This window comes from Molossus molossus, unplaced genomic scaffold (genome assembly GCF_014108415.1).
Source record: "Molossus molossus isolate mMolMol1 unplaced genomic scaffold, mMolMol1.p scaffold_m16_p_2, whole genome shotgun sequence".
Classification (NCBI taxonomy): Eukaryota; Metazoa; Chordata; class Mammalia; order Chiroptera; family Molossidae; genus Molossus; species Molossus molossus.
The window spans coordinates 10,731,400-10,744,955 of NW_023425355.1; the positions used below are offsets into that span (position 1 = coordinate 10,731,400).

The window sequence follows — 13,556 nt, forward strand, 5'->3', positions numbered from 1 at the left end:
TATAAATGGTCCTATTATAACTGAGCTGTCTAATGTGTTAACCATCAGGCACATGTAACTATTAAGCACTTGAAGGGTGGCTAGTCCAAAATAAGATGTGCTATAAGTGCAAAATACCTACTGGAATTTGAGGACTTGATGTGAAAAAAGAATATATAACATCTGTATTTTTATAATGATTATATTCTCCAATGATAACATGTTGCTTGTTTTGTGTTAAATGAAATGCATTAAATTACTTTCATCTTTTTTTAAGTGGCTTCTAGAACATTTAAAATCACAGATGTGGCTGGCAATATATTGCTGTTGGAAAGCACTGTTTTATAATACTTCCTATATCCTGGTCAACTAATCTGTGCTCTAAGAAATATCTGATCCATGCAAACACGTTTTCTTGCTAAAAATTAACAGTCCGTTTTTCTTTGGGGGGGTTACCCAGTATTTTGAAGATTTTTGGACATGTTTCCTCTCCCATACTAACCAGGATTTTTTATCTCTTTCATTTCCCATGGTAAACAGGGTTATCACTTCCATTTGAAACAACCAAAAAATTATTGGAAAACGTTAAGGTGGTTGAGCTCCGGACACAGAAATCTCCGCAATCAGTCCCCAGAGCACAACATGTGTGAGGGCATTAACCATATTCTCTGTTCTCCCCTAAACCTCCTACCACTGAAAACTTAAGGAGGAGGGAGGTGAAGAATGAAAGGCAAGAAGAGAATCATAATGTCTTAGCACAGTCCAGAAGTTCCCAATCAGAATATCTTCATTCTAATTGGCCCTTTTAAACCCTCGGAAGCCCCCCTTTTTTTTCCACTCACCTCCCTAGACCCTGACACGCTGGAATAATAGACTTTAATGACGCTCATTGTTTCCACTCTGAAGAGACTTTGCAGAAGTAAACCGAAGTTAACCACTTCACCTTCTCTTAGTGCTCAATCAGGTATGTTATGCGAAGTCACGAGCTTGGCATGGCAGTTCTTTTTGGTTGTTGCTAAGGGCCAGGGCCCACTGCGCTCAGGATTGGCTGGGGAAATAGGGCCCTTATGGCGTAGTTGAGCGCCTGTTCTGGGAAAGCGGGGGGCCTGGTAGCAAGGAGGCAGGCAGTAGCCTCCACCTGCCTTGGGGGAGAGGCTGAATTCTCAGGCGTCATAAACACCAGTTAAACCTTCTTTTCTCTTCTCATTTGCAAGGCCCAGGGGAGGAGGGACTGGGAGAGCAAAAGGTCTCTACATTACTGCTGCTAGGGAATGGTGGTGAGAATGAACTTTTGCACTTGACTGCAGCAGCTGTAAATGAAGGACTGAGACACCTTAGGGAGAAAACGGCCAAAATGCAATGCAATGAGTGAAGATAAGAGATACATTAAAACTTGTGTTACCTAGGTTTGTAGGGAAAAAGCAAATGGTTCCGAAGCTGTCCTGGACAAGACAGGACTACCACAGAAAGCTTTGTTACTTTTGGAGGTGTCTCTTGTCCCTCTCTAGTATCCCTCCCTTTATGAGGATGTGGTTTTCAGGGCACCCTTTCATTCTGGGAGTTGCCTTTTTGCTTTGCATAATTGTGGGTGCAATAGTCCCTGATTCTTCTAGCACTTCCTCTCTTCCTTGTGTAAAAAGATGACCTCCCACTTTAACGTCGGCGGCTTCCTCTTCATAGTTCGGAGCTTATTTCAGCCCTTATGTTTAAGTTTTAACCATTTCCAGCAGTTGATGATAACAATAAATAACATTTACGGGATTTGGGGGGTATGCCAAAAATTGGCAATGGAAATTAAGAGTGAAGGGTAAAAGAACAAGAGCACCAGCTTTTATGTTAGGCAAATTTGGATTCCATGGCTCTACAACTTAATAGTTATGTTTCTGGGGCAAATTACTTTTTTCTGAATGTCATTTTTCTCCGTTGATGCCTACCTGAGAGCATCACCATAAGTAAGATTAAATGAACTGAATATATAAAAGTGTTAGGCACATGGTATGACATGTACAGGTAGTTTAGAAAATGATAATAATTATAATTGATGATAATAAGTGCCAGACTTTGCATGCTGCTTGGGAACAAACACATCAATATGAGTAAGAAAAAAACACCTTGAAGGAACTCACAGAGTGATAGCTAATAAGGTAAAATGAAATGTAAAGAAATCTTAACCAGGCTAGGTGGGTCAAAGTCATATATCCCTGAAGAACTGAGAGTTAAAAAAGAAACCTGAAGAACATATAGTCTGCCAGGAAATAATGAGAATAAAGGAATTTTAGGTAGAAGAGACAGTCATGAAGCCACATAGTAATTGGAGCTTTTGGAGAAAGTATAGGAATAAAAGCTGAACGAGTAAACAGTGAAAAAAACACATAGACCTTGAGGTTTCATTTTAGATTTTGACTTTTTGCTCTTGGGAGGCCGTTTCCTGTTTTGTACAAATGCGCAAATTTGTAACTTGCAGATTTGCTGTTGAGATTACATAAACACAGATGTTGCCTAAGAGTGCCTTTCATTTACAAGGTACTCAGTAAATTATTCTTATTATTAATCAATGGATAATTAGAAGTCATTGAGAGATTTAACATGTTTGTGTGAAAGGTGTATCAATCTAGCATGTCTAGTGGATTTGACAGGGGGCGAGACTGAAAGCAGCCGCAGAAATCCAAGAGAAAGGCAGAGACAGAGGACTGCTGGAATTTGTATCAACTGGGTTTCGGGATGATGGGGGCAAAGGGGATAGGATATGACTAATGAAGGAGTGTAGGTTAGGAACAATTTGAGATCCTCATTTTCTTTTTTTTTTAAATTTGTTTTTATTGAATTTTTTTTTTTTTTTTTTTTTTTAGGGAGGAAGGGAGAGGAAGAGAGAGAGAGAAACATCGGCTGCCTTCTGCATGATAGAGCCAGAAACCTGGGCATGTGCCCTGACCAGGGATCGAACCCATGACCTCTTGTTGCAAGGGTTGATGCTCACACTCAATCACCTGAGCCACACCAGCTTGGCTTGATTTTCTTTTAATATTCCTTTGTGATGGCAGTGATAGAAAACTTTTTTTTTTTTTACAATTGTTTTCATTATGTATCTGGCAGCCTGTGTGGGATTGGGATCTATTTCCTCACTTTGCTGTGAGCCATTCTCTTGATTTTAAGCTAAATTAACATTATTTCTTATAAGAGGATATATTTGAAAACCTAACATACATTGATTGGTATGGAATACAAAATTTTATTAGCTAATGTAACCCCAATAAATTCAATTAAGAATAAAAATTAAATAAAAACTAAAACTAGAGGCCCGGCCTGGATGGCTCAGTGGTTGAGCATCGACCCATGCACCAAGAGGTCACTGGTTTGATTCCCGGTCAGGGCACATGCCCAGGTTGTGGGTCAAATCCATAGTGGGGAACATGTAGGAGGTGGCCAGTCGATGTTCTCTCTCATTGATGTTTCTATCTCTCTCTCCCTCTCACTTCCTTTCTCTCTAAAAATCAATAAAGGAAAAAAAATTAAAAACTAGAATTTACCTATTTTATGGGATGTTTAGGATAATTACTTTGAAATAATTATTTGTAAAAACAACCTGCATTGATAATTGTAGCCAAAAGTATCAACTATGTAGAAATTTTGTTTATGATTCTGTCTACTTTGGCAGTTTGTATTTGAGTTTAAAATCATTCTAATGAGTGTGGCAAACACTTGTGAAATTGAGAAAATTATTTCTAAAGAAGGTAGTACATTTTTTTGTCTTTTTGTGTACATGAATCATTCATTTTTCAATTGTGCAAATAATACATGAATACATGTTCCTTGTAGAAGAATTAAAATCATATAGAAATATAGGAAATAAAAAGTAAAATTACCTGTTCACCTTCTACATGCCACCCTCCTCCCAGAGAAAATTGCTTTTACCAGTTTGATTTATTTCCTTTCCACAAACAGGATTACATATATTCAGTTAATTAAAAGGGAGAAAAAGCCAATTATAGCAAGGAAGTTAAGCCACAGTCTTTGAAGCCAGGCTGCCTGTTCAAACCCTGATTCTATACCACTTAACTACTGTGTGATATTGAGCATCTTATTTAACTTCTTTGCACCTCAGTTTCCTTATGTAGAAATAGAAATGACAATATCTGTTTCATAGAGATATTATGACGATTGTATTAATTAGTACATGTGAAATATTTAGAAAAGTGCCTGGCAAATAGTACACGCTCAATGCATGATGCAGTTGTACTGTATATGTTGTCTGCAACTCACATTCCATCAGTACACACGGAAGCAATACAGTGTAGTGATTAAAAAGGTGGGTCCTTAATTCAATTGCCAGGTGCACATCCTAGTTCTACCATTTACTAACTTTGTGGCCTTCAATAAGTATAGAACCTTTCTCGGTCATTGTTTATTTTGTTAAATTGAGATAATAGCTTCTCTTTTTTCCCTTTTATTGAATTATGTGTTTGGTAGTAATTACTTAATAGATGCTTGTTTTCATTCCATTATTAAAAATCCTTAGTTTTTTATTTAATGGAATAGATGTTTCATAATTTAACCATGATTTTGTTGATGACTGTTTAAGTTATTTTAAATTATTCATTGTTACAAAATAGGCTTGTTTTCATGCTGCTTTTTTATTTTTACTTAAATTTTTAAAAATAATCTTGTCTCGCCCTGGCCGGTTTAGCTCAGCGGTTAGAGCGTTGGCCTGTGGTCTGGAGAGACCCGGGTTTGGTTCCCTCTAAGGGCCCAGGCCCTGGTTGGGTCGTGCGGGTGTTTCTTTCACGTCAATGTTTCTCTCTCTCTCTCTCTCTCTCTCTCTCTCACTCTCCCCCCATCCCTCTTTCTCCCTCCTGCTCTATCTGAATAAAAAATGAAAAAATGTCCTTGGGTGAGGATGAAAAAAATGTAAAAAAAAAATAATAATCTTGTCTTTGTCTTCACTTGAATGAAGAAAACTATTGCTGTTAACATTTTCCCACTGTCATTTTCATTTGCATCTTGAATAAATACTTTCAAGATCCTCTTTTGGTATGTGCTCATCATCACCATACCGTATGTGTGATCAGCCCACATCATTTTCCTGTTAGTTTGGTTCAGTCCTAGGGCATGAATGGAAAGCAGAACCATTTTTTTGTGTGTGTGTGTGGCTGAAGTTATCTTTCTGATATATAAACCAAAAGCTGAGAAACAAAGAAGCCAAAAGGTACTTTTCCTGTGTTTGGAGTGCTGGGATCTTAGAAGACTGACTTTTTAGGTATCTTGATATTCAGAAAAGGTAAATCTAAATTCTTACATATTTTGGGTTGTATTGTTTTATTTTATTTAAAAAAATCCTTAAATATGAATAAGTAAGTTTCTTGGAAACATTTATAATGGCAACTATAGACTTATAAAGGGAAAATTGTGTCTTGAATCAAGCCTGCTTTTTTCTATCTCATCCTTATAGATTTTATATGAAAATTTGATATTCTTAAAATTGCCGGAAAATCATGGAAAATACTTAAAAAATGCTTTGAAAAATAAGATTTAAGTCAAAAAGAAAAGAATGGTTAGAAAGGAAGGAAGGGAGAAAGGAAGAACAGAAAGGAGGGAGGGAGGGAGGAAGGAGAAGAGAGAAAGAAGAAGAAGGAGGAGGAAGAAGGAAAGAAAATAAAATTTAAAAAAAGATGGTAGTGAATTTGACAAAACTATTTGCATTTATTTGTTTATTTATTTATTTATTTATGATTTTAACTGTACAATTCAGCTGCATTAAATAATTTCATGTTGTTGTGCAATCATCACCACTATGATTCCAGAATTTTTTCATCTTGCAAAACTGAAATCCTCTGCCCATTAAATGCTGATTCTCTATTCCTCCTTCCCCCTAGACTCTGACAATCTTCTTTTCCACTTTCTATCTCTATACATTTCTATTTCAATTTAGATTATTAAAAAAGTAAGTGGCTACATTTATAGTTTAAATCTGGAAGCATTCATATTTCCAAACTATGTATAAATATGCATTCCTGTACACATTATAAGGCATAGTGATATTTTCAATGTGTGACTCAAATAACATTAATTAGAATGCAGCAGTTAAATTAAGACCAAGTTCTTGAAAGCAGTCTTGATTTTAAGTAGACTATTTGAAGAGACAAAGGGGAAAAATTAAAAATTATTTAAAAATAAGAAAAAAAGAAAGGGATAGGTGCTTTAATAACTTTAAAGTAAATCATTTATGACAGCTATATATATATATGCATATATATAAACATTTGTATAAGTTTGTACTTTTTTAAAACACTTGCATATATATCATATAACATCCTGACAATTCTGTGAAGAAAACAGGGGAGTGTTATCACCATTTAATTGATAAGAAAATTGAGATCTAGGAATGTTAAATAAATTACCTGATATTAAAAAGTTAATGGCTGGATTGGAACCCAAGTCTCCTTACTCCTGGTCCTATTCTCTATCCTTTGAGTAATACTGCCCCCCTAAATCACTTGTGTTTCATGTAGAAGATAAATCTTAATTTGACATTTTAATATGTGTTGCCATAATGAGTTATTTTATAATTGCAGGTATATACTGCACTCTTCTGTTTCGAAATCTTGCCTAATAAAATGCTTGGAGAAGCCTTCCTAATTGAACTCCTATACAAGGAAGAGAAATATACAAAATTTTGTAAACAACTTACATGTAAGAAGACTTCAAATGATGAAAAGAAAATGTGGAAAAAGCTTTTAGTTAGAGAAGACAATTCACTTTCCCCTGATAAAATAGAAAATCCACATAAGGTTGAAAAAGAAAATTTAACAAAGCAAATTAGTGATACAAATAAAATAAAATCTGTGGATGAAATAACTGTAGCAAAATGCAAAAGCGCATCCTTTCCAGGAAATGTATCTGTTGCACTGCCCATTCCAAAAAGAGAACAACATGATGAAAGACAACTGGATTTATACCGATCTTGGTCATGTACAAGTATTTGCCAGAATTATCCTGACCTACAGATTGGAGGAGACCACGTGGGCAACATGTATGATTCAGGCTGCTTTGTGGAACACATACGTGATGATGCTTTTAATGGTCCCCTTTTACTTTCAGTAGATATACCATTGGGCCACTCTCCTATCATTGAGCCTCTAGAGAAACTACCTGCCTCAAAAATTTTGAATGGGGATGAAATTCGAGAAAAAAGTATATTGTTTCATAAGCAGCCCCTCTCTAATTCTATGCTTAATAAGTATATGGAAAAAAAGGTGGATGAACTCTACAAACAATTTTTGGAAGAAAATCTCACTAAGTGCCTCTCCATAACCAACCTTATGGCTTCCAATATGTTAATGAATAATGTAAATCAGATTAGCCTTCAAATTTCTCAAGAGCAGAACATAGAGGCATCAAAAGCCCAGGAAGCTCGCCTACAATCTTTCCCAAGCTGTAATATCTGTACTATTTCCCATGGAAACAGTTCTGAGTTCAGCACACCTAATCTACAAATATCAAACCAGAGAAGTAAGGAATTTGTATCACATCTATGGTGAAAACCAATAAGTTTGTTGGACTGACTTAAGAGACTGCAGTAACAATAGTTTTCTATGGTTTATCATGTCATATCAGGACTCCTTTTGGGTGCGACTATTAATTTTTTGAGAAATTATTTGGACTTGGCCAGGTAGCTCAGTTGGTTAGAACATCATCTCCATATACCAAGGTCGTGGGTTCAATTTCTGGTCATGGAACATACAATAATCAACCAATGAATATGTAATGTATAAATAAGTGGAACAAATCTCTCTCTCAAATCAATAAATAGAAAAAAAAATTATTTTACCAGTGGTACAACTGCATTCTTTTAAGAGACAATTTTAATAATTAAGTTGTATGGCCATGTTTTCTAATTATTTTGACATTTTTAATGGTTGCCACATTCATGTTCGTAAATTCTGTATGGCTTATTTATTTAATTGCATCTGGCACCCCAAATTTATTACCTCACTCTCACTCATCAGCTTTATTTACCAAAAAAGGAGTACAAAAACTGAGATGGCAAAAAAATGTTCTCATAAAGTTAAAATAAAGATAACTGTCTTTTGGAAAAATGCTTATTGGAAATTTGGGACTTATTATCTCCAATCATGTTGTTGTGTTCTTTTCCTCAAGGTTTAGTAGAAATTTATAAAAATGTTCTTATTATTTTCTGTTGGTTTCATATTTATTATAGTGTAAATGTATAGCATCTTTTTGTCACAATTTTATCAAATAGCCTTTAAATAATTATATTTAAGAACATATCCATAAAATGATGAAAATCAAATTACGGTATATTGACATCAGTTACAAATACTGAATTATTGTTATAGGCAGCTAATTCTTTGAATTGTTCTGCTATTTCTATTTAAAGATGAGACATTTGTAGATCCCAGAATTGCAATGTAGTTCTGGTTTTTACTTCCCAAAATGAATAGAGGCACTTGACCATGAAACTTAAATTGTCACAAGACCTTGGATTTATCTGACACTGACTAAAGTTCACAGGTCAGCTATTTCCTGAAATTTATTTCTCTCTCCAATTTTAAATTTGACTCATATCTACCAAATAGAATTTGAGTAGAATTGAAAAAAGTTTAAGAAACAACTGAGGAATCTGATGTCTTGTGTGGTTTTGCCCCTCTCCTTTAAGGGTTCAACTCCACTTAAGAGACATTATTTAATTGTAGAGTACTCTTGTATTATTTTCTTTAGGTGAGGCTTAAAAATTGATATCTAAGGATTCAAATGCTATGGGAGTAGCTTGAGCCTGGAGCAGACCTACAAGGCCAATTCAAGATCAGAATGAATTTTCAGAGCTTTCTGTCCTCATAGATGTATCCTCAGGACACTCTAGTTGCTAGGAGAAATGAACTGGCTACTTATTCATTAAACAAATATTTATTGAGCACTGTGATAGGCGATAGGAATAAATGATGAACAAAATTGATACAATTACTGCCTTTCACTGAGATTACAGTCCAGCTGATTTAGAATCAAAGAGCAAAAGTGAATCATTGCCATCTAATTTTAGAGCCATGAAAGTTAGGAGCATGAAGCTCTAGATAACCTATGTTGTTTGTTCTGCCGGCTAGGCCTGTTCCTAATCTAGTCTGAATCTTGTTTCCAGGACTACTATTTGGTTGCCATACCAGCATGCCTCTATTGATTGTTAAACATGATAAAATACTTCTCTGCCAATTGGTATGAAGCTGCTGCCCCCAACCCACCAAGTCCTCCTAACACAGGCCATTCTGACTCCTCCCTTAGGACCCTTGGATCTCCTTATGATCCAGCAACTGAACAGACAAAGGGCCTTTAGTACCCAGCTCCAGTCCCACCTGTGGCACTTCTTATTTATATGAGTTGTTAAATTTTTTACCATCATTTCTGCTTGTATCTACTTCAGTATTGAGATTCTGACTCCAAAAACCTGCTAAATAAGCTGAATAACACTATTATTCCTAGACTCTGGCCCCATATCTCTTGCAGCTCCTAAGTAAAGGAAGGTGTATTCATGAACAACAAATCTGTGACTGGATTTTTCTCATTGTTAGTCACTTTCTTTGATTTTTCTCTTGCCTTTCTTTGAATATTGCTGTATTCTTCTCTAAGGCCATTTACTTCTTGGTAGGTTACTCAGATGCAAGTGGATTTATGGAATAATTGCCTGCTACCTGTTGACCAAATTGAGTGACCTGAGACAGTAAAGAGAGGACCTCACATTGGGTGTTGTACATTGATTGCTTTGAATACTCTTCATTATTCCTGTTTCATATATTGTCTCAGACCTAAAAGCTACTGATATTGCATTGTGCTTCATAACAAAAAAGTGACCTCTGTTTCAGACGCTGAGGAGTTATATTTTATATGGTTTTATTGATTTTTTTTTTTTGGAGGAAGAGAGAGAGAGATAGAAACATCAATGTGAGAGATACATCTATCGGCTGCCTCTTGCATGCCCGCTACTGGGGATCGAGTCCACAACCCGCACATGTTCCCTGACCTGGAATCAAATGGGACCTCTCAGTCCATGGGATGATGCTCAATCTACTGAGCCACACTACTGAGCTGAATTTAAAAGCGTAACTATAAAATAGGTCCATGCCCTGGCCAGTGTGGTTCAGTGGATGCAGTGTTGGCCAATGCACCAAAGGGTTCTGGGTTTGATTTCTGGTCAAGGGCATGTACCTAGGTTGCAGGTTGATCCCCATTTGGGGTGTGTGCAGGAGGCAACCAATCAATGTGTTTCTCTCACATCGATGTTTCTCTCTCTCTCTCTCTCTCTCTCTCTCTCGCTCATCTCTCCCCCCTCCCTCCCTTCTACTCTCTACAAGTCAATGGAAAAAATATCCTCAGGTTAGGATTAACAAAAATAAAATAAAATAGGTCTGTGCCCTGAGAAGACTGGCTATCTATGGAAAGTTCCCTAAATATCTACTATAAAGGTTTATCCATGTAATTGAAGATTTTATTACCTATTAAATGCCCATCTACCTACCGGTAGAATGTTATTATTAGTCATTGTCATTCAGTAATATGAATAGTATCATTTTGAGTATCTATTACATGATAAACACTACTAAAAGCTTTACTCATATTATCTTATTTAATTTTTTCACACTATTAGATAGGTAATATTATTATCCAAATTTTAGACAAAAGAAAATTAAAATTCAGAGATGTTAATTTTTTTTACTCAAGTAATAGAGCTACTCAGAGTAAGAGTCAATATCCAAATGAAGTCATTCTGACATTATAACCTTTGCTGTTACCCTAGGGGTTACCAGATTTAGCAAATAAAAATACAAAATGCCCAGTTAAATTTGAATTTCAGGACAACAAATCAGTTTTAGTATAGATATGTCCCCATGCAATATTTGGGACACACTTCTACTAAAAACAAACAACAACAACAAAAAACAAACCACACATTCATTTATCTAAAATGAAAGTTTGCCTAGGCATTCCATATTTAATCTGGCAACCTTACATTTAAACAGTACCCTTTGCTTTTTCTAGAGTGATTTAAAAAGCAGGGTAGATGATGAAGGTGGAGAGAGAGCGCAGTGGAATAGAAGAACATGAAGGCAGTGAGTGAAAAACTGAAGAACTTAACTAAATGAAAAAAGACCAAGAATTCTGGAGGCTATAAACAGAAGATACCATTTTATAGAGTCAATACCCTTAAGGACACCTGGGAGCAAGATTGGTCTCCTGTACTATATAAACTAAGTTTTGCACTTGTGTAGGTATATTGAAACATCCACAGTTCAGTTCTGTTACATGAATAAATCATTCAGTGAAGCAAATGGGAAGAGAGTAAGAAAGAGCAGAGGTTCTGCAATGAGAATATTTGTGTTTTAGTAAAGTTCCAACTCAGCCATTCACTCACTGCCTGAGAAGGCACTTTGCCACTTTGCTTCTCTGAGTCTTGTCTGGAAAACGAGAATAGCAACACTTGCCTCAACTATATCACAGGACTGTTTTGAGGATTAAAGGGAAGGGAAAAGATTTGGTAAGTGACTAAAACTTCTACTAATATAAGGCCTTTTATAATGAATCAGAACAATTCTAACAAATCAATGAATCATTATGTTCAAGGTTGGGATGGGGAAAATATATATATTTTTTGCCAACTTATTCAATGCTTGTAATAATCACTTCTGATCATTTAACAGGACCACCTAAAAATAAAATAAGAGAGAAGAGTGCCCATATGCGGTGAGTGTTTACTGCTGGGAGGAGGTATTTTGTATTCTACAGGGATATATTATCCACAAAAAAAAAAGATTTTAAAATTTTTTATTGAATTTATTAGGGTGACATTGGTTAAAAAATTATATAGGTTTCAGGTGTACAACCTATAACACATCATCTGTATATTGTATTGTGTGTTCACCACCCCAAGTCAAGTCTCCTTCCATCACCATTCATCCTCTCTTTTCCCTCTTCTACCCTGCCCCTACTTTCCCTCTGGTAATCCCCATACTGTTGTCTGTGTTTATCTTTTTGTTTTTTTGCTTAGTCACTTTACTTTTTTTTCACCCAGTCCCCACCCCTTTCCCCTTTAACAGCTGTTAGTCTGTTCTCTGTATCCATGAGTCTGTTTCTATTTTGTTTGTTAGCTTAGAATAAAAAAAAAAAATTACCTAATTTTTCCTAATTGCTTGAGAATGTTTATAGCATTATGATTTAAATTTTTATTTCTGATAAAGAAAATTTAAGGTAAACACCTCTTAAAATAAATCATATTGCTAACACTGAATGAGAGAAACAGAAACTTTATTATTTTATTGATTTAGAAAAGAAAGGATGGGAGAGGGAGAGAGAAAGAAACGTCGATGTGAGTGTGAAACATCGATTGATAGGTTGCCTCCTGCACATGCCACGACTGGGGATCGAACCCACAACCTTGGTAAATGCCTTGACTTGAAATCAAACCTGGGAACTTTAATTGTATGAACAACTCTCTAACCAAGTGAGGTACACTGGTTAGGGCAGAAACAGAAACTTTTAAAGATAATGTACAGGATATCCTATTAAACCGAAGAGTATGAGGCAACTGGAAACTTTTGTGGAAGAGTCATTGAAGGCATGGTAGGTTTCAGCAGCAAATGCTGTAGCTACAGTAATTTTTTTTTCTTTCTTTTTTTTTTTTTTTTGCAACATGCCCCTAGCGGGAACTGAACCTGAGACTCTCTGGTCCACAGGCTGATGCTCCAAGCACTGAGCCAAACCGACCAAGGCAGTAATTTGTTTTTCTAAGTAAATGTAATATTGGCAGAGATTAGAATACTACATGAAAGAGGGAAATGACTTTATGCTGTCAAGAAAATGTGATTGGTAGTCACAATATACTCTTATGGATGTAAATTACAGCATAGGGAATATAGTCAATGATATTGTGTTGTTGTTTTTTTTTTTTTTTTTTTTGTACATGCCCCTAGCGGGAACGGAACCCAGGACTCTCTGGTCCGCAGGCCGATGCTCCAACTGCTGAGCCAAACTGGTCAGGGCCATTTTTTCATTTTTTGTTCAGATAGAGTGGGAGGGAGAGAGAGGAGGAGAGAGAGAGAGAGACAGAGACAGAGAGAAAGAGAGAGAGAGAGAGAGAGAAACATCGATGTGAAAGGGACACATCGAGTGGCTGCCACCCGCAGGACCCAACCAGGGCCAGGGACAAACTGCAACCGAGATACATGCTCTTAGCTGGAACCGAACCCGGGTCTCTCTGGACTGCAGGCCGATGCTCTAACAGCTGAACAAAACCGGCCAGAGCATAGTCAATAATATTGTAATAATTATGTACGGTGCCAGGTGGGTACTGGAAATATTGGGGGGGGTCGCTTTGCAAAATATATAATTTTCTGATAACTATGCTGTACACCTGAAACTAATACAAAACAATATTGAATATAAACTGTAATTGAAAAATAAAATTAAAAATAAAGTTTATATAGAAAAAATCAAGTATGATTGCAAGACTATGCAGTGGGCAAAATTTGTTTCTGTAGCCTCCCCATTATTCAAATAATAATAGTAATGATAATGAT

At 36.1% G+C, this 13,556-nt stretch overlaps 1 protein-coding gene across 1 annotated transcript; it reads left to right on the forward strand.

Moving 5' to 3' along the window:
- The first annotated feature begins 5,090 nt into the window (after positions 1-5,090).
- LOC118636424 (protein CXorf21-like) lies at positions 5,091-7,697 on the forward strand. The gene is made up of 2 exons (XM_036271520.1): positions 5,091-5,254; positions 6,549-7,697. Exon 2 carries the CDS (start codon positions 6,591-6,593, stop codon positions 7,512-7,514), a length of 924 nt encoding a protein of 307 aa, XP_036127413.1. The 5' UTR covers positions 5,091-5,254; positions 6,549-6,590; the 3' UTR covers positions 7,515-7,697.
- The last annotated feature ends 5,859 nt before the right edge of the window (positions 7,698-13,556 follow it).

Excerpts from the sequence above, each read along its gene's own strand:
- LOC118636424 (XM_036271520.1), top strand. The coding sequence starts at position 6,591 with ATGCTTGGAGAAGCCTTCCTAATTGAACTCCTATACAAGGAAGAGAAA.